The 20,294-nt window shown below is 32.6% G+C and overlaps 1 protein-coding gene across 1 annotated transcript; it reads left to right on the forward strand.

The window, feature by feature from the left end:
- Positions 1-2,066: 2,066 nt before the first annotated feature.
- Positions 2,067-19,784, forward strand: LOC132795805 (calcitonin gene-related peptide type 1 receptor). The gene is given in 11 exon segments (XM_060806707.1): positions 2,067-2,081; positions 11,641-11,775; positions 11,841-12,201; positions 13,642-13,732; positions 13,826-13,917; positions 15,264-15,390; positions 16,502-16,603; positions 17,049-17,167; positions 18,710-18,783; positions 18,875-19,185; positions 19,187-19,784. Coding segments are annotated over 10 exon segments (1,452 nt in total). The 5' UTR covers positions 2,067-2,081; positions 11,641-11,669; the 3' UTR covers positions 19,256-19,784.
- Positions 19,785-20,294: the final 510 nt, after the last annotated feature.

Consider the following 20,294-nt stretch of genomic DNA (forward strand, 5'->3'; position numbering starts at 1 on the left):
ATTACTCAATTGACTAATCCGCAACATTACTTTTACCCAAACAACTTACAAATAGCTCACTTAGGAAATGCTTTTGAGAATTGCCGTGCTTTCTCTCTCTCTCTCTCTCTCTTTCGATTCCTTTCACGTTCCATTGACGGTAATAAGCTTAAGTTGAGTGTAAATCTGAGCAAATCAAGTGTACTCCACAACCGTCCTGGCTGTTTTCCCTTGTCGTCGACTACGAAGCGTCATAGTATCTTATCAATTTATGATTTTCTATTTCCTTTTACCATCTTTGGCACACTTTTCTTTCTGTGTGTGAGTGTGTGCGAACAAGTTGGAAACCACAACAGCTGTGAGCATTTGGCATTGCGCTTCAACGAGTTGCTGTTTTGCTTTTGCTTTTGCTTTTGCGCCTCCCCAAAGAGTGAAGAACTATTTCAATTTATTTGCAGCAACATTTCATTTGCCAGTCTCTGTTGCCAGCTGGCAAATCAGTCAACTTTCTACGCTTTCCCCATAGCAGCTGGTGTTTGATGCGAACTCGCATAGTTCACCACCTGCTGAGCAATTGTCAAAAGGAACGCAACCATCGCTATGTGAATGAACAGTTGCAACATACCCTGTAATGCAAAGAACAAAATTTCAAGAAATAAAGAAGAAAAATACATATTTGTATTTTACTTTACCTTACTTTTGCTAAATTCATCCATCCAACGAAAGTTTCCTAAAATGTAGTAAATGTGATTTAATATTTTCAACTTTCGAAATAAATAATGAAAATTTATTACTAAAAAAGCCCTAAAAAAATGATTATATTTTTGGCACTCTATACATTTTTAATAAAAGTGAAACAATGCGGTATGATTCTTAAAATATACTAAACGAATATGCCGAAAAAATACTGAAATATACCAAACTGTATATTTGGTATATGTGTTACATTCAAAATATACTACACATAAAAACTTATAATATACCAAAAGCAATATTTGGTATATACACACTGTTATATTTCAAATATACTTAACACTACACAATATACCACTACACTATATACTGTTACATTCAAAACATACTATATTCTAGTATAGCTGGTATATTTATATACTGGCATATTAAAAATATAATTTTTACTAGTATTTTAGGTATATTTATGTACTCTCACATTCAAAATATACTATATACTACACATAAAAATGAGTAAAAAAAATTAATTTAAATCAAATAATCGAATTATGGTGAAATTTTAATAATATTTTGTATTTATTTTACAACAAAATTGCCTTAAACAATTTTATAACAATTTAACTTTTCATGAATATTAAAGTAGTTGAGAAATTACAACTAAGCTGGTCAATTTTGTGGCGTTACACACAGGGTATTCAGCGAGAAAATACTTGTAAAAGTACATGCCACTGTTGCAAGCAATCATCCACACCATCTCAGCACCCACACCAATAGAAACACAAACACAGAGTAAAGCACACACACACACACACACACACACACACACACATACGAATGTGAGTCACAACAATGACGCCGTGCAGTGTCATATTTACAATGTTGAACCCATATTTTGCGTGCAACTTGTTGCTACTTGTGTTCCACTCGCACACTCAAACGCATTCCACTTACGTTCCACACATAGAGACGAGCGTCGTCTCAAGCAGTCGACAAAGCAGTCGAACAACTGTTTTTGCCAGACTTTCGCACAGTTCGCAAAACAATAGAACATGAGAGCTTGAGAGTTGAGTTATACATATATATATAATATATAGAATAGAGTACAGCATAGTGCATAGAGTGGTAGTACTTGATGGGTGGTTTTTTGGTGGGTGGATGGTCTTGGCGAATGTGCGATGTGCGATGTGATGGACATCGAGTACAAGTATTTTGTATCATTTCGGTTCATTTGCCAACGCGCGTTGCCGCCGAACAGTCGTCGAATTATCGCGGGATTTGTGATATGTTTTTGGCGCCAGATAAATTTTTCGAAAATTTTTGTATAAATAAATATTAAGCAGCCATCGGCATCTCGGTATCAGCGTTAATTAAACACTCCAGCCAGGCAGCAAGAACAACAAATTCAATTTGTAAGTAATTCTAATGAGCCGAATTTCGATTTAGTTAGTTATAACTAATTGTCGACATTGGCAAAATTGAAGATGTTGTTTATTTGTGCTCGGTGAATGATGTGTAGATCATTTGTATTATTTGAAATGCTAAAACCAAAAAATTTGATAATGATGAGCGAATCGTGTAAACAACATAACTCAAAAAAAAAAAACAATATTTGTGTTCTTCATTTACGCGATTGTTTTGTTTTTTTTTTGTTTCTTGCTCTTATTTGTTCACCAACTAACTTTGATTAGCCGCAAATTATGCACAGCATCAAGTTGGGCAAAAAGTAAAACAAAACCAAAAAAAGAAAAGTAGAGAGCAAAAAAAAAAAAGTGCCAGACTAGCAGGTAATCAGCTAAAACAAACTGCCAAATCCGGCGGATAAGTGACGAACTTTGTGTACTATGGAACTATGGCAAATTTTCAAATCATTAAAACCGCTGTGAAGGAAATTTAAATATTTCAAACTGCAAAAGCATTTTATTAATTTCATAAATATAAATTGTGTGATTATTTCAGCAACTAAATATAGCAAAATACAAATTAATTAAAACATGAAAAAGTTAATAAATTAAGTGTAACAACTGAACTGAATTTTTTTTTAAGGTTAGTGAATATTCATCAAATACGAAACGAATTTCAAAGTGTAATTAAATTTGTTTTCAAATTATAAATTGGAATTAATAATGCCTTGACAGGCAATTTTAATTATATTTAACTTTTTTAAAAAAGTAAGTAATTATATATTACGTATACTTTAGTATCATCTATCCAAATGAGTTGAAAACTTAAACAATTTCTTAGATATAAGAAAAAAATACTTGACTGCAAAAATCGAGCTCCTTTTGATGAGTGAAAGCTTGAAATTGTGTTTCTGCTGTTTGTTAGACTTTTTCAATCATAAATTGCGTAAAATTTATGAAATGCAAAATCACTTTTTATACTATGCAGCCATTTAAATGAAGCTTATCGAAGTCAACGGGGGAGCGGCATGAATTTCCCTTACAATTTGTCGTTGTTTTGTTTTTTTTTTCTGTTTTTCTGCTTTCCAGTCTTAGGTTTATATGCTAACGGCACTCATATAAGTTGCTTGCCATCAAACGAAACGAAAGGATCAAAGGCCCGTCGCAGCCACAATTCCATCCATGTTTCATAAAATTTACCAATTTATGGGCGACAGTAGCAAAATGCTTTCAGAGCTCCATTGTGCTGGCTGATGCCTGGCTGATGTGGTCCACAATCGCTCTGCCTATTCCTCTTCCTCTTCCTCTCGCCCAGTGGCAATGAGCCGCAAAATGTGCTCATACACACACACACACACACACATACACATGGAACAAAAACATAATTGCATTGAGTGACCCATAGAAATACACACACACACACACAGATACAAGCGACAAGCAAATCGAGTGGACAACATTTGCAATAACCAAACTCATTTATTATTATAATTGCTTAAAAAAAACAAAGCAAAAAAACTAGAATGAAAGCTACAGTCGAGTGTAATCGACTGTGAGATATCCGCTACCCATTCCATATTGTACAAATATACTAAAAATATACCACAATACCGATTTCCCCCAAAGTGCTATATTTGGTATATTGATATATTTGCTTCGTTCAAAATATACTTTAGAGACACTCGCTCCTCATTTGAAATTAAACCATACTCCACAAAAATATACTAAACATATACCGCAAAAATACCGTTTTTCCTCAAAGTGCTATATTTGGTATATTGATATATTACTTCGTTTAAAATATACTTTAGAGACACTCGCTCCTCATTTGTAATTAAACCATACTCTACAAAAATATACTAAAAAATATACCGCAAAAATACTATACATACACCGAATGTTACATTTGGTATATTGATAGTCGAAATATACCATAGAGTAAAAAAACAGCCGAGTGTGCTTGCTACATATTTGCCATAAAACAATATTATACAAATATACCAAAAAATATATCAACAAAATACAAAAAACATATATGCATACATATATAGAGTTATATATTGATAGGCTACTACAATCTAAATATACCTTAGAGTACAAAATATACCATGGATTACAAATATACCATTGAGTACAAATATACCATTGAGTACAAATATACCATAGAGTGCAAAATATACCAGACTGTTAGCTAACTCTACTCTAAATATTCCATAGAGTACAAAATATATTACAGAGTACAAAATATACTATAGAGTACAAAATATACCATTGAGTACAAATATACCATAGAGTGCAAAATATACCAGACTGTTAGCTAAAGCAGCCAAGACCCCACTGCAGTAGGCAAACTATAAAATTTCTTAAGTAACTTCTAAATTTGTATCTGATCCTAACCAAATTTAGAGAACTTTTCTCTGAGATCTAGAGTAGAGGTGGAGAACTATCGATAGTCTGCGCCATCGATAGTTATTGATAGTTTCCATAAGCTATCGACTATCGACGATAGCAGGAAAAATCTATCGTCGATAGTTGTCGATAGTGCAGTAAAAGAAAATAATTTAATCATTTTTTAAAATAATCCATATTTGTTTAAGGTATGAGAGTATGAAATTGGTTCTCCAATCTTTATCTAAAAATAATATATAATTATTATTCAAATAATATAAGTTTTTTTTTGGGTTTACCTTAACTGATATTTATATATTTATTCAAACCAATAATTTTGCACGCCTATAATGATTTGTCCTGCTTTTCTGAAGACCCTCTCCGACTCTACGGAGGGAGCGGGTATACAAAGAAATTTGAAAAAATATCGACCACTACCGACGATAGCGATTGACCACTATCGAGAGTGCGTGCCGTTATCGAGAGCGTGTCGATAGTGGCCAACCATCGATAGTCCCGATAGTGCCATCGATAGTTCTCCACCTCTAATCTAGACGTTCATATGGACGGACAGACGGACATGACTATCGTCTCAGCTGTTGACGCTGATCAAAAGTATATACATATATATATAATGTAGGATAAATCCTTCTGCCTGCTACACACATTTCCTGTCGGCACAAAGTTAGAGTGCTCTTTTCCCCAATGGGTAACTGGTATAAAAATGAATAAAACACAAAAAAAGAGCAACGAAAATTGTTGCATGAGCAAATCGTGTTGCCAATTTCACTGTCGTGTCTATGTGTGTGGGTGTGTTTGGTTGTGTGTGTGTATGCATGCGTGTGTGTGTTTCGATTTCCGCTGTCGAAGCTACTTGCGCTGGCAGCATCATTAACCGCATTGACATTAACTAGGCGACATACATACAGTCCCCACACTACACCTCCGCCTCTTCCATTATTAGTGTGTGTACATTGTCTGCGTGTGTCTGTGTGTGTGTGTGTGTGTGCAAACAGTAACAATTCATCAAGAATACTCGAGTTGGAGTATTCAGCATGTGTACATATAATTATTCTCTGCTCGTTTCATTATCAATAATATCGATTTCCAGCACTCACACTCGCATTCATTCATTCATTCATTCATTCGCTCTCACATTCATTCATTCATCGCACTCATATTCCAAAATTCGTATTCGATTTCGTATTCATTTGTGTTGCCGCCGGCAATTTTTCATTCCATTTTGTAAACATAAATTTCAATATCTATTTAATTTATGCACCGCAACGTTTTGTTTTTGTTTCGCGTCTTGTTCAGCCAACAACAATAACATCAACGACAACAAAAAGTAAGGAACCAGCCAATGGGACAGCTGATTTTAATTATGTTTTCCATTATTTGACACCATATTTTTTGGTTCATCGATATTTATGGCATGCAATTTTTTGCGATGGAAAACATGCTGTCTTCCATGCGAACAGATTTTTCAATTTACGTTCGGTATTTCCTTCATGCTATTTTTTTTTTTTTTTTTTTTGTGCTTGAGTGAATATTGGTTTATCCCTGACTTCTAGTCAAATTACTCACGGCTTGTAATTTATTATTTTTGCACGCCATAAACTCTTGAATTGTCGTCCTCTGGGTTAATTTGAAAAGCAATCACAATTTCGTCATCTTTCCTTTATAATGATTAAATGTAATAACAAAATTATTACTAAATTGTATTTATGTTATTTAGTCAAGAAATTACTTTTTAAGTTTTCAAATATATATTACTTAAACTATAAAGCGAAAATTACTAAAAATAATACTAAGACATTTCTAAAGGGAATAGTAAGCAAATTAATAAGGACACTATAATAATATTTTATTAAAACCAAAAAGACATTTTTAATTACTTAAAAGTACTTAGTATGCTATAAATCTACGATACTAGGCAACGTTAACTTATTTTCAATTGCAATAACTTTTTAATTAACTTAAAAATACTCAAAATACACAGTATATAATAATACTAAGAAACTCATCATAAAAGAGGCAAATAAGCATTACAAGTAACTTTGTTTCAAATTACAAATATATTTTTAACAAATACAAAAATACATTTTAAATTACTTAAAACTACCAACTACAAATACCAAATATAATATACTATATAGTATAAAAATACTGAGACAATTAGTATTATTACAAGTGAAGTTGTTTTAAATTGTAATAATATTTTTGCTTAAGTCGATTAAGTTCATAAATCCATTTTGAATATTTTGCCCCTCTATCCAATCATTTTACAATAAGCACTTTAATTTCTGTAACCAAACTGAAATCATGCTGTTGATGCCCATTTTAATTGCATATCAAGCCCTTTGTGTAACATATTTGTGTTGATTTTAGCTACCAATATCTGTGCATGCATTCTCTTTTGGGCTATTCCAGTGTCAAAAACAAAACAAAAACAAACAAGTAAGAAAGCTACAGTCGAGTGTGCTCGACTGTGAGATACCCGCTACCCATTTTTAATAAAGGCAAAATATTGCGGTGTTATTTTCAAAATATACCGAAAATACTAAAAAAAATACTTTAAAATTACGCTTGCTATTATGATTTTTTTGATTTGAGGAGGCGGAAGTGGGCGTGGCAAAAATTTGAAACAAACTTGATCTGCGTGCAAACATAACAAATGCTGTCAAAAAAATTTATAGCTTTATCTCTTATAGTCTCTGAGATCCAGTGTTTCATACGGACAGACGGACAGACGGACATGGCTATATCGTCTCGCCTATTGATACTGATCAAGAATATATATACTTTATAGGGTCGGAGATGCCTCCTTCTACCTGTTACATACATTTCCTGCCGGCACAAAGTTATAATACCCTTCTACCCTATGGGTATTGGGTATAACAAGGGAAATAAATACGCAACCCGTTTGCAGTTTCATGCAAATTTCGCAGCCCTAAAGCTGCAATCAGAGCGCTATTATAACTATGCAAAGCTCAAAATACTGCTACCATAAAAAAAAAGAAATAGTAATAATAAGAGAGCAATAAAGTTTTGTATTTCATGTTGTTGGGCGTAGCTTAAACTGTCTACATGGCAATTACAACAGTTGGCTTTGGCTTTAGCTTTAGTTTCCACATCCAGAGAGAGAGAGAGAGAGAGAGAGCGAGAAAAGAGGTTCACAACAGCTGGTCAAAGCTAATGCTCCTCGGGGGTTGTATGCAAGGATAATATGAGATTTCAATAGCGCACTAAAGCAAGAAAGAGAGAGACAGAGTGGGAGAGAGAGAGAGGGGAAGTGGAACGTGACTGTGCGTTGCACGTGACGTATGCGTAATGTGAGTGAATTGAATTAGCGCACATTAATTGTATGCAACTAATAACAAAATGCTGCGCCCTGACAACTGATGGGCCAACTAATTGCCAAGCAGCTGGCCACACACACACACACACACACACACACACACACACACACACACACACACACACACATACACACACACACATACTTCTTGAAGCCATCAACAAAAGGCTTTCTAAGTGAATTATGCACTTCTTAAGTTGCCTGTTGCACTTCTCACTTCTCACTTCGCATTCATTAGACTTTCACAACTGCAATTGTCTCTTTTCAATTAAAGTGAACTTCTAAGCAAGCGATTCTTTTGTAATTTATTGTGTTGGTTTGCAATTACTCGCGTTGGGCAACATCTGCAACATCTGCAACTCAAACTCGAAATGGTTTAGCATAAATCTTCGATTTAATTTATAAAGCCAATTTCTGCTTTAATGCCAAACATCTCCATAGAGAGGCGATTATAACATAACATACTATAGTTGCTAAATTTACCAAAAACACTTGATGCGATTATCAACTTTTTCGCTCAAAGTTCTGCTCTCGATTTTCGACTACAGGAAATGGGAGTGAAGGCAATTAGTTTGTAATCTATTATACCCTGTTTTTTTTTTAATGCTTGAAATTAGGAAATTTTGTTACTAACTCACATTAATTTCGCTGCTGAATTACTTCAAATAAAATGTCCAAAATGTTTATAAATCTATTTTGAATGTAGTACTATATCAATATAATTATAATCTTTGGTTTACTTTTAGTATTTTTGTGGTATATTAATTTGGTATATTTTAAATTTAATGCCGCACTGTTTTGCTTCTATTCTTTTATTTTACTATATCTTTTTTACTTTTTTACAATAATAAAATCAAAGCAACTTAACCTTGAGGCTTACAAAATACTAGCTCATATATTTTGGCATATTTGGTATATTCATATATAATATACTATATATTTTTTCTTTTATTTTCATGTATTTATTATAATTGCAGCTTAGAACTATATTCCAGACTACAATAATAAAGTCAGTATACATCAAATATTATTTCATTACTTCATAATAATATTTTGGTATATTATAAAGTCATTGTATATACCCGCTTATGCCTTCGACTACAGGGTATGCCAAAAAAGTAGCATACGTGTAAGCTCATGTATTTTTAACATTGCTTTTTTTATGCTGGGCTTGCGTTTTTATTTTTGGTAACTATGATGCCCAAACTATCTGACAGCGGGTAAAATATAAATTAAGCATACGTCACGTTGCCTCTGACTTGCAGCTCGCTTTCCCATTTCCCCATTTGGTTGTCATATTTCTACGTTTTTTTCTGTGTTTTTGCATTAACCAAATTGGCTCAGCAAGCGAGAGAGAGAGTGAGAACGAGAGAGAGAGAGAATGAGAGAGATATTGTTAGTGTTAAAACTCAATCAAGCGAAATGAGTTTTGATTAAAAATATAACAAAGTTAGACAAGAAACTTGTGCAGCAGCTCAGTCAAGCATGTGTGTCGAGTGTGTAGGTGTGTGTGTGTGTGTCTCGATCGATGGCAGGAAACAGAAAACAGAAAACAGGAGCGCTGTTGTGCATTTAAGCCGCCGCTGTTACAGTGGCTGCTGCAATTTAATTACAAGTCGAATGCCCAACGGCAAACGCCTGCAATGAACGCTCATTAATTAGACAATAAACTGATTTATTGCCATCTGTTGTCAACGCAATCCACACACATCAGTTTCGTATGCAGATGATGCACTCTCTCTCTCTCTCTCTCTCTCTGTTGCTCTCGAATATCCCCAGGTCAACAAATTGCCAACCTTTGTTGGCCATGGCCAACAGCAGACAACAGACATGTGAGCTGAGTGCGTTAACGCTTCGCTACAGACTGCAAATTAATTGCAAACGCTAAATAAACCACAACTAGCAAACGCTTCACTCTGCTGCGAATCCGATTACGAATATGAATATGAATGCGGATAATTATGTTGTCGCTCCGTGGGATTTGTAATGTGGGTGGAACACAAGCTCTGAAGTTGTGAAATCAAGATTTCCTTCTTCTTCTTGATACTAAGAATTGAAATCTTAAAATTGCATTAAGAGAGCGAAGACGAATTTATAATATATATATTTGAATTAAAATTTCAACTGTTTAAGCTTCGAAGTGAACATTGCAGGAAAGTTCTGAAATCAAGATTTGGTCCTACTGCTAAGAGTTTTACTACAATATATTCTAAAATGTGCATCGAGAGAACGAAAATCTGTAATTAAAAAAATGGATCTGATTCTTATAACAAGTAAGAAACCTACAATAGAGTGTGCTCGACTGTGAGACACCCGGTACCCATTTAAAGTAAAGCAAAACCGTGTGGCATTCATTTTAAAATATTCCGAATTTATATACCGCAAAAATTCAAAAATATACCAACGGTAATATTTAGTATATCTATGAAGTACTTTCGAATAAAATACCTCGTCTATATACCAAATCTGATCTTCAGTATTTTAGTAGTATTTTGTCGGTATATTATGTGGTATATTTTTATTATAATACCGCACTATTTCTACCTTATGGGTATATAACGTGTTAACTATGTATATTTTAAAAACATACCATAAATATACCACAAAAATACTTAAATATACCGAAGGCTATTTTTGGTATATCGATATACTTTCTACCGGTACTAATACTTAATACCTTTCGACCCTAAGCTACCCATAAATATACCGCACAAATACTAAAATACATTAAATACTATATCTGGTATATCGATGAGGAACTACTTTCGAAAAAAAATTCTTGAATATACTAGTGGTTACATTTAGTATATTTTAGTAGTATTTTTTTGGTATATTATGTGGAATATTTTTATTATAATACCGCACTATTTCTACCTTATGGGTATATAACGTGTTAACTATGTATATTTTAAAAACATACCATAAATATACCACAAAAATACTTAAATATACCGAAGGCTATTTTTGGTATATCGATATACTTTCTACCGGTACTAATACTTAATACCTTTCGACCCTAAGCTACCCATAAATATACCGCAAAAATACTAAAATACATTAAATACTATATCTGGTATATCGATGAGGAACTACTTTCGAAAAAAAATTCTTGAATATACTAGTGGTTACATTTAGTATATTTTAGTAGTATTTTTTTGGTATATTATGTGGAATATTTTTATTATAATACCGCACTATTTCTACCTTATGGGTATATAACGTGTTAACTATGTATATTTTAAAAACATACCATAAATATACCACAAAAATACTTAAATATACCGAAGGCTATTTTTGGTATATCGATATACTTTCTACCGGTACTAATACTTAATACCTTTCGACCCTAAGCTACCCATAAATATACCGCAAAAATACTAAAATACATTAAATACTATATCTGGTATATCGATGGGGTACTACTTTCGAAAAAATTCTTGAATATACTAATGGCTATATATTTAGTATATCGATAAAGTACTATATTCGGAATAAACTAACATACATTCGAAATATACCATAGAGTTTAAAATATACTAGATTAACCTTATGGTTAGCGGGTATAATAAACTAACATACATTCGAAATATACCATAGAGTTTAAAATATACTAGATTAACCTTATGGTTAGCGGGTATAATATACTAACATACATTCGAAATATACTATGGAGTTCAAAATATACTAAATTAATCTTATGGCTAGCGGGTATAAACAAATAGACATTTCAACGGAGAGCAAAGCAACAACTCTTTGACTTGCTTTGATAACTAAGTTATCTAGAGTCAAGCACGCAGCTCAGTTTCGCTCTGTTTTCAGCACTGAACTCGACAAGTCTGGATGCGAGGATGTCAGCACAGCCGCAGGATAATCTACGCACATTTCTGCGGCATTTGTATGCCGAGTGTGTCTATCGCTATCAGAATGAGACGTCAACAGACCAGACATCAACAGGTTAGCACCCACCAATCAATCCCCACACACACACACAAACACACATCATTCTGTTCTCTTTGCAGACTCCAATGATGAGTCCGATGATGGGGAGCTGCAGCCACATGCGCCACGCTACTTGGAGCAGGCGATGCTCAATGAGGGCACGATTGATATGCAGAATGTCGATGAGCAGTCGGCGAGCATGAGTGAGCTTTATGCCACGATACAGACCGCAACAATGGCAACAAATCAGCATTCAATCCCCAACAACAACTATGCGAATAACAACATCAACATCAACAATAGCGAAACCGAACGCCTCTATTGTCCCGTCAACTTTGATGGCTATCTCTGCTGGCCACGCACACCAGCTGGCACCGTATTGAGTCAATTTTGTCCCGACTTCGTTGAGGGATTCAATACCAAGTTTTTGGCCCACAAAACGTGAGTTCAATAATAACAACAAACAACACAAAGAAAAACCGGTTCGGTTTCTGCACAAATAAATAGGGAAAACTACACAGAAAAAAAATGAAAGGTGTACATGATGTTAAAATTATGGTAAACCAAGAAGGTTCATTCTTAAATCAAAATCACAATTTTAAAAAATAAATACTAGATCATCCAATCTAAAAATTCAAGATTAAAACAAGAATAACAATTTTTTTTTTTAAGATCTAAAAGTTTTCTAATCAATCTTCTTTTCAATCTACAAACAAAACATTCTTAAATCAAGATGTTAAGTTGTTCATCTTAAAATTGCAACTTAAAAATCTTTATTTAAAATTTTTTCAACCCAATATCTTTATTTAAGATTTTTTTTTTTAAGACCAAAAAGTTCTTGCTTCAAGATTTGCAATCTACTTTTGAATCTAAATTTTTTTCTCTCAGTGTAGTTAACATACCTGCAAATTGTATTCAACATTTCGTTAAACTTTTGCACATATTTTTATGCCAAGTTTCAGCTAAGTTTTTAAACTTAAATCGTAATCATTACCTATTAGTCATCATACTTGTAAAATTAAATTTGTTTTGGTTTAAAAACTTAGCTAAATTTTGGCAAAAAAAAGATATGCTAAACCAGAAGTAAAAAAAATGATATTCATATTGATTTGATTTTAGTTTAACATATTTACCAAGTTTTAGTTAATAATTTAAAGCAACGAATTGTATTCAATTTTTATATCTTACGACTTTAAAGGAGTTTCTTTGCTCAAATTAAAAGATTTTACTTTTAAGTAAAACTAACAATAGTTTTGCAACATTTTATTTGTCATTAAGCACTTAACTCAGTTTTTTAGAAAACTACTCAAAACAAATCATTTGAATAGCTTAAGGCAAAGTTAATTTTGCTTTTGATAAGCACTTTTTTATATGCTGCAGCCTTCAAAATATTCTACTGCTAAGTTATAAATATTTTAGTTGTAATCAATAATCATTTTGTACTTTTAAATTCTGTATAGCGAACTGAGTTATTGAACCTTGAACGTATATTTCATTTAATTAGCTTTAAAGCTTTGACTTCGCTTTTTTACAAGTCTTTAAAATATTCTTCAGCTAAATTGGTAATAGACAACAATAATTTGCAAAATAACAATAATAACCCTCAGCATATTTAATTTGACTAGCTTTTAATGCTGTTTGCTGAATTGCAAACTATGTTATAACTTAGTAATAAGTAATTATAATTTCATGGCAATTTTGTTTATGATACAAGTGTTGTTAACCTCTTCGACTGTTTAAATGTAATCAAATTTCGTCTCTTAATGCTCATATGAATGTATGAATGTATGAATGAATGAATGAATAATAAGCGAATGAATGAACCACTTAATAAGTTGATTAACCACACAATTTTTGCATTACATCATCAACTATTTGCAGTTGTTTGGAGAATGGCTCGTGGTATCGTCATCCAGAGAGCAATCAAATCTGGTCGAACTACACCAACTGTGTCGACTACGAGGACATGGAGGTGAGACACGCACATAAAATAAGCAAAACGATAACGATTCATTCGCAATTCGCAATTCATAACATATTCTATTCTATACGATTCGATTTACAGTTTCGCCAATTCGTCAACGAATTGTATTTGAAGGGTTATGCGCTCTCCTTGCTGGCTTTGCTCATATCGATCATCATATTCTTGGGCTTTAAGTACGTAAAGTATGCATACACTGAAAAAAAAAAACGTGCTAAGATCAATAATAAAATCTTGATGAAATAGTAAAATCTTAAATCAAGATCGAAAATCTGCAAAAAAAATTTCGATTATCCAATCTTGAAATTCAAGATTCAAATCTTGTTTCAAGAATGGAAAAATCTTAAAATTAAACCAAGAAGGCAAAATCTTAAATCAAGATCAAACGTTATAAAATTTTGATTGTTTCAAATAAAACAAAAATTAAGAACAGGTTTAAAGTACAACGAGAAAAAAAATTCTTGAATTTAAAATCATTTCGATCTGAAAAGAAGATTTTCTTAAACTGAAAACAATTATTGATTAACAAAAGCTTGTTTTAAGAATTTTACAATGTACAAATCATCAAGATATTTGAAAATTACAAAGTTCGTCAATCAAGTTTGGCAATCTTTTTTTCAATGCACAATAAAACAGTCTTGATTCATGATTTTAATCTGAAAATAAGATGTTTTTCATATTAAAATGCAAATATAGCAACAAAATCTTGATTGAAGATTATTTCAAGCTAAAAATCTTGATTCAAGATTGTTCTTTTCAAGATTGAAAAAAATCTTAAATCAAGATTTGTATACTCCATAGGGTAGAAGGGTATTATAACTTTGTGCCGACAGGAAATGTATGTAACAGGCAGAAGGAGGCATCTCCGACCCTATAAAGTATATATATTCTTGACCAGCGTCAAGAGTCGAGACGATCTAGCCATCTCCGTCTGTCCGTCTGTCCGTATGAACACCTAGATCTCAGAGACTATAAGAAATGGAGCTCTAATTTTTTTTCGACAGCATTTGTTATATTTGCATGCAGATCAAGTTTGTTTCAAATTTTTGCCACGCCCACTTCCGCCCCCGCAAATCAAAAAAATCGAATAACAAGCGTAATTTTAAAGCTAAAGCTGCGAATTTTGGTATATACAATAATTACTATAGTAGTTACGATTCCTAAAAATTTGCTTGCGATCAGATAAAAGTTATTAAAGAAATACTTTTCTATGGGCAAAAACGCCTACTTACGAGGGCTCTTAGTTGCTTTGGCTGACAATCTGGTATATTGTGCCGTCTATGGTATATTTTGAATGGTGTACTATATCGATATACCAAACATACCATTTGATAGATTTTTAGTATTTTTGAGTATTTTCGGTATATTTTGAAAATAATACCGCAATATTTCGCCTTTATTAAAAAATGGATAGCGGGTATCTCACAGTCGAGCACACTCGACTGTAACTTTCTTACTTGTATTCTCTCTGCATACGTGTTTGGCAGTTGAGTATGATGATTCGCTTTGTTTTATCCAACAGATCCTTGCGCTGCACTCGCATCCGCATCCATGTGCATCTCTTTGCCTCCCTCGCCTGCACTTGCATCGCCTGGATATTGTGGTATCGTCTCGTTGTCGAGCACTACGAACGCATTGCCGAGAATCCCGTAAGTCTTCACACTCAATGCCACTCTCAATTGTCACTTTTACTATAGCCCAGGGTATAACAATTGTGTTATTAATCGGAAAGTCAAAAGGATATGCAAAGTTTATTTTGTTTTTCCTGCTTACCAATCAATAATGTCATGTTTAACTTTCGCAGTCGTCCGTCTGTCTGTCTGTCTGTCTAAAAACTTTTGAAAGCTAGAGCTGACCGATTTTGAAAGTTAAAAGTGTTTGCTTACAGCTAAATTGTCTTAAAATTAATTATAAAAATATCAAAACAAATCTATACATAAAACTATAATAAGTTTATAAGTTCGAAATTAAAAGAAAACAACAATTCTTTAAATAAAAACTAATATTATAAAAAGAATAAACAGTTTGCAAAGTTTTTATATTAAAATACAGTTTAATTCAATAAGTTTATTATATTTATTTTTTATCTTAAAATATACAATTTAAAATAATAAAAAGCAAATAAAAAATTAGCACATAATTATAAAAAAGAAACAGTTTGCAAATTTGTTATTTAAGGTCAATTCAATGCAGTACAAAATAAATATAAAATTTAATGTAATGGAAAAAGTAATAAAATGTAAAAATGCGTACAAAAAATAGGTCTTTATGTTATTTTATTATGTTTTTCTTGAAGTTTTTTTTTTAATAAAAATAACTAAGCGATATTTTAAAATACAGTAGAATTGATTTAATTATAGCAAAATCAAAATTTCTTTAAACAAATTCTAATAAACTTAAAAATATAAAAAAATAACAATAAAGAAATCTGTAAATATTGGTTTATAATATATTAAAAGTCAAATAATCATAATCGTTAAATAATAAATAATAAATAATAAAATCTTTTAAAAAATGCTGTTCATTTATATAATTATTTTTTTTTTAAATTTAATTGTTCAATAGTAAATAATAAGATGTTCTAAAACTTTTGTTAATTTATATATTTTTTAATAAGACTATAAAAAATACTGTTTAATAATGTACGTCAGCATTTTTCAAATATTTTTATTAGCTGCGCGGTATCTTGCGGTCGATCACACTCACAAATGTGTGTTCATTCATAATGTATCTTTGTTATTGTTGTGTGCTCTTTTGCAGCCCTGGTGCATTGCTCTTCACTTGGTCGTTCACTACTTTATGCTGGTCAACTATTTCTGGATGTTCTGCGAGGGTTTGCATCTCCACTTGGTGCTCGTTGTGGTATGTGTCTCTGTCTGTGTGTGTGTGTGTGAATGTGACTCTGAAATGTGTGTGTGTCTCCTGTTATATGTTACTGTGCTTCAAGCACTTCGCATTCACATTCACATTCACATGCAAATCGGTGTAATTGCTGTGAAAGTTTGCATACTTCATGAACAACTGCTGTGAATATCTGATTAGATTTACTTGCCACAAGCAAGCTGCAACTGCAGCTGCAACTTGCCACACACACACAACTTTCTCGAAATTTATATTTCAGCTTCGTCTAACTTTTTGTGCTTCTCCACATAATTTTAACATATTTTATGTTTCGCATCAAATTCATATTCAAAATGCCAAATGCTGCCTTTCTCTCTCTCATAATTTATCACTTATCATTCATCTGTCTTTCTATCTCGTTTCATTTTTGCTCGCCTCCATCTTCTTTGTAACTTTCTTGTTGCAGGTCTTTGTCAAAGATACAATTGTGATGCGTTGGTTCAAGATACTCAGCTGGTTGTCTCCCTTGCTCTTTGTCATTCCTTATGGCATCGCTCGTCACTTTAGCGCCAACGACAATCAACAGTGAGTGCAATTAAAACTTGTCAAAAACAAATCTCAAATTAATATCGAAATTCAAAATTCAGCTGTTATTTTTGCTTTTAATTGTTGCTTCAAACTTAGCTTGACAACATTGTTGAGAATATTTAATTGAAATATTTTTGTGATATTTATTCAATTCGAACTTTATTTAACTTGGAAAATACAAATATGTAGATTATTGAAATTATTTAAATAACAAATTATTATATGTTCAAATTCACTTTTATTGACACAAATTGCTTTATTTATTATTATTATTATTATTTGATACATATTTCAAACATGTAGGTGATTCCTATTAAAATACTTTGTACTCCTCTTTTTATTTCAAGTTTAGATAACTTGAAATATATTTCAAAAATATTTGAATATAAAACTGCTATACTCTAAGCAACTTGAAAAGGGTGTTAAATATTATTGCGAAAATTTATAATGCTTTTATTACTGTTTCAGCTTAAATATGTTTTTTGTTTGCTTTAAATAGTGGTAGACACTTTAAATCTTTCTAAGAGTATTGATGTTTATACCCGCTACCTATAGGGTAGAAGGGTATTATAACTTTGTGCCGGCAGGAAATGTATGTAACAGGTAGAACGAGGCATCCCCGACCCTATAAAGTATATATATATTCTTGATCAGCGTCAAGAGTCGAGACGATCTAGCCATGTCCGTCTGTCCGTCTGTCCGTCCGTCCGTATGAAACACTGGATCTCAGAGACTATAAGAAATGGAGCTATAATTTTTTTCGACAGCATTTGTTATGTTTGCATGCAGATCAAGTTTGTTTCAAATTTTTGCCACGCCCACTTCCACCCCCGCAAATCAAAAAAAATTCAAATAACAAGCCTAATTTTAAAGCTAGAGTTGCGAATTTTGGTGTATACAATAATTACTATAGTAGTTATGATTCCTGAAAATTTGGTTGCGATCAGATAAAAATTGTCGAAGTGATTAAAGAAATACTTTTGTATGGGCAAACACGCCTATTTGCTAGGGCTCTTAGTTGCTTTATCCGACAATCTGGTATATTGTGAAGTCTATGGTATATTTTCAATGCGGTACTATATCGATATACCAAATATAACATATGGTATATTTTTAGTATTTTTGGTATATTTGGTATATTTTAATAATAATGCCCCAAAATATATTTTTAGTATTTTTGTAGTATAATTGGTATATTTTGACATTAAAACCGCAAAATATATTGCTTTTATTCAACATTGGTAGCGGGTATCTCACAGTCGAGCACACTCGACTGTAGCTTTCTTACTTGTTTTTTCATTGACAGCATTTCTTAAACTTGCACGCAGATCAAGTTTTGTTTTTAACTTTGATTAAGTGAAACTCGCAAAAGTAAAATATTTGTCACTAACATTACTAAATTAGCATGGTAACTTTGAATTATTGTTTGCAAATTTGTTATACTTTTAGTATTAATTTGGTATATTTAACAATAATACAATAATTAAGCATTAATCTGACATAAGTTTGAATGTGACTTTCATAAATCTTAATTACCAGTTGCTGGATCAACGACAGTCTCTACTTGTGGATCTTTTCGGTGCCCATCACTCTCTCGCTCCTCGCCAGCTTCAGTAAGTGAAGAGAACAGAAAGTTTAAGTCGATGAAGAGTCACCAACATAGCAACATAATCCAATCCATGTCATTCCATTTCCATTTGGCAGTCTTCCTTATCAATGTGCTGCGTGTGATTGTCCGTAAATTGCATCCACAGTCAGCGCAACCGGCGCCGTTGGCGATAAGGAAAGCGGTACGTGCAACAATCATATTGGTGCCATTGTTTGGTCTGCAACACTTTCTGCTGCCATATCGACCCGATGCTGGTACCCAATTGGATCGCTTCTATCAGCTGCTATCGGTGGTGCTTGTCAGTCTCCAGGGATTTGTGGTGTCCTTTCTGTTCTGCTTTGCCAACCACGATGTGACATTCGCCATACGCACGCTTCTCAACAAATGGATGCCCAGCTTGGTGGCGCCCCCCGCCTGCTGGGAGTAATACTGGACAATTGGCAACAACCACGCCCAGTCGCGAGCTGGGCGTCTAAGCCGAGTCGCCATCAACATCGCATACAGGCAATCGATATGACGCAGCTGCGTTTTTAAAAGGCCATCGAAGTGAAAACTGTAGAAAGAAAACAAAAAAGGCAAAAGATCATTGTCGTAAAAGAAAAACCAGTAAGGAAGTCTATAAGGAAAACAGCAAAAATTTAAAGAGACACTTTTTTTTATTATGCATACAATCAGCACCACCTTTTTTTCTTTCTTTACAAAATGCAGCACCTGATATGAACAGAGTATAAAACTCCTTAATGATGGATTCAAAAACAAACTACACCGAAAGAATAAACGTGCTAGAAACAAGAATAAAATCTTGAATCAAGAAAGTTTACTCTTAAATCAAGATCGATATTCTACAAAAAGAAATCTAGAAAGTCAAGATTATAATCTTGTTTGAAGAATAGAACAAACTCAAAATTGAACCAAGAAGGCAAAATCTTAAAACAACTTCAAACGTTCTAAACTTTTGATTGTTGAAAATAAATCAAACAATAAAACAGGTTTAAAGTTTTCTTTTAGTAACGCTTTTATACAATGAGAACAAAATTCTTATAATTGATATCATTTCGATCTGAAAAGAAGATTTTCTTATTGATTAACAAAATCTTGTTTTAGGATTTTTTTCAACTTAGAATCTTGTTTCAAGATTTTTCAAAATTGAAAAGTTCTTAAATCAAGATTTTGAATCTTCTTTTCAATCTAGAATAAAACATTCTTGAATCAAGATTTCAATCTTACATAAAGTATTTTAAGTCCACTTTTCAATCTAGATTTTTTTTTCTCTCTGTGTACCAAGCAATCTAAAAAAATTTGCTGTCCGGTGAAGCGTCCAATAAACAAACTGCAAAATTCTAATCAAGACAACTTTTAAAGTAAAGTTCCAAGAATGAAAAAAAAAAATGCAAAAATATATATAATCATATATGGTAATAATGTTATAAAGTTCAACTCCGCTGGCATATCAATATATGAGAAAACCCAACAAGAGAAAACCAAAGATTGTTAATTGTCTCTACTCAATGTCTA

This window comes from Drosophila nasuta, chromosome X (genome assembly GCF_023558535.2).
Source record: "Drosophila nasuta strain 15112-1781.00 chromosome X, ASM2355853v1, whole genome shotgun sequence".
NCBI lineage: Eukaryota > Metazoa > Arthropoda > Insecta > Diptera > Drosophilidae > Drosophila > Drosophila nasuta.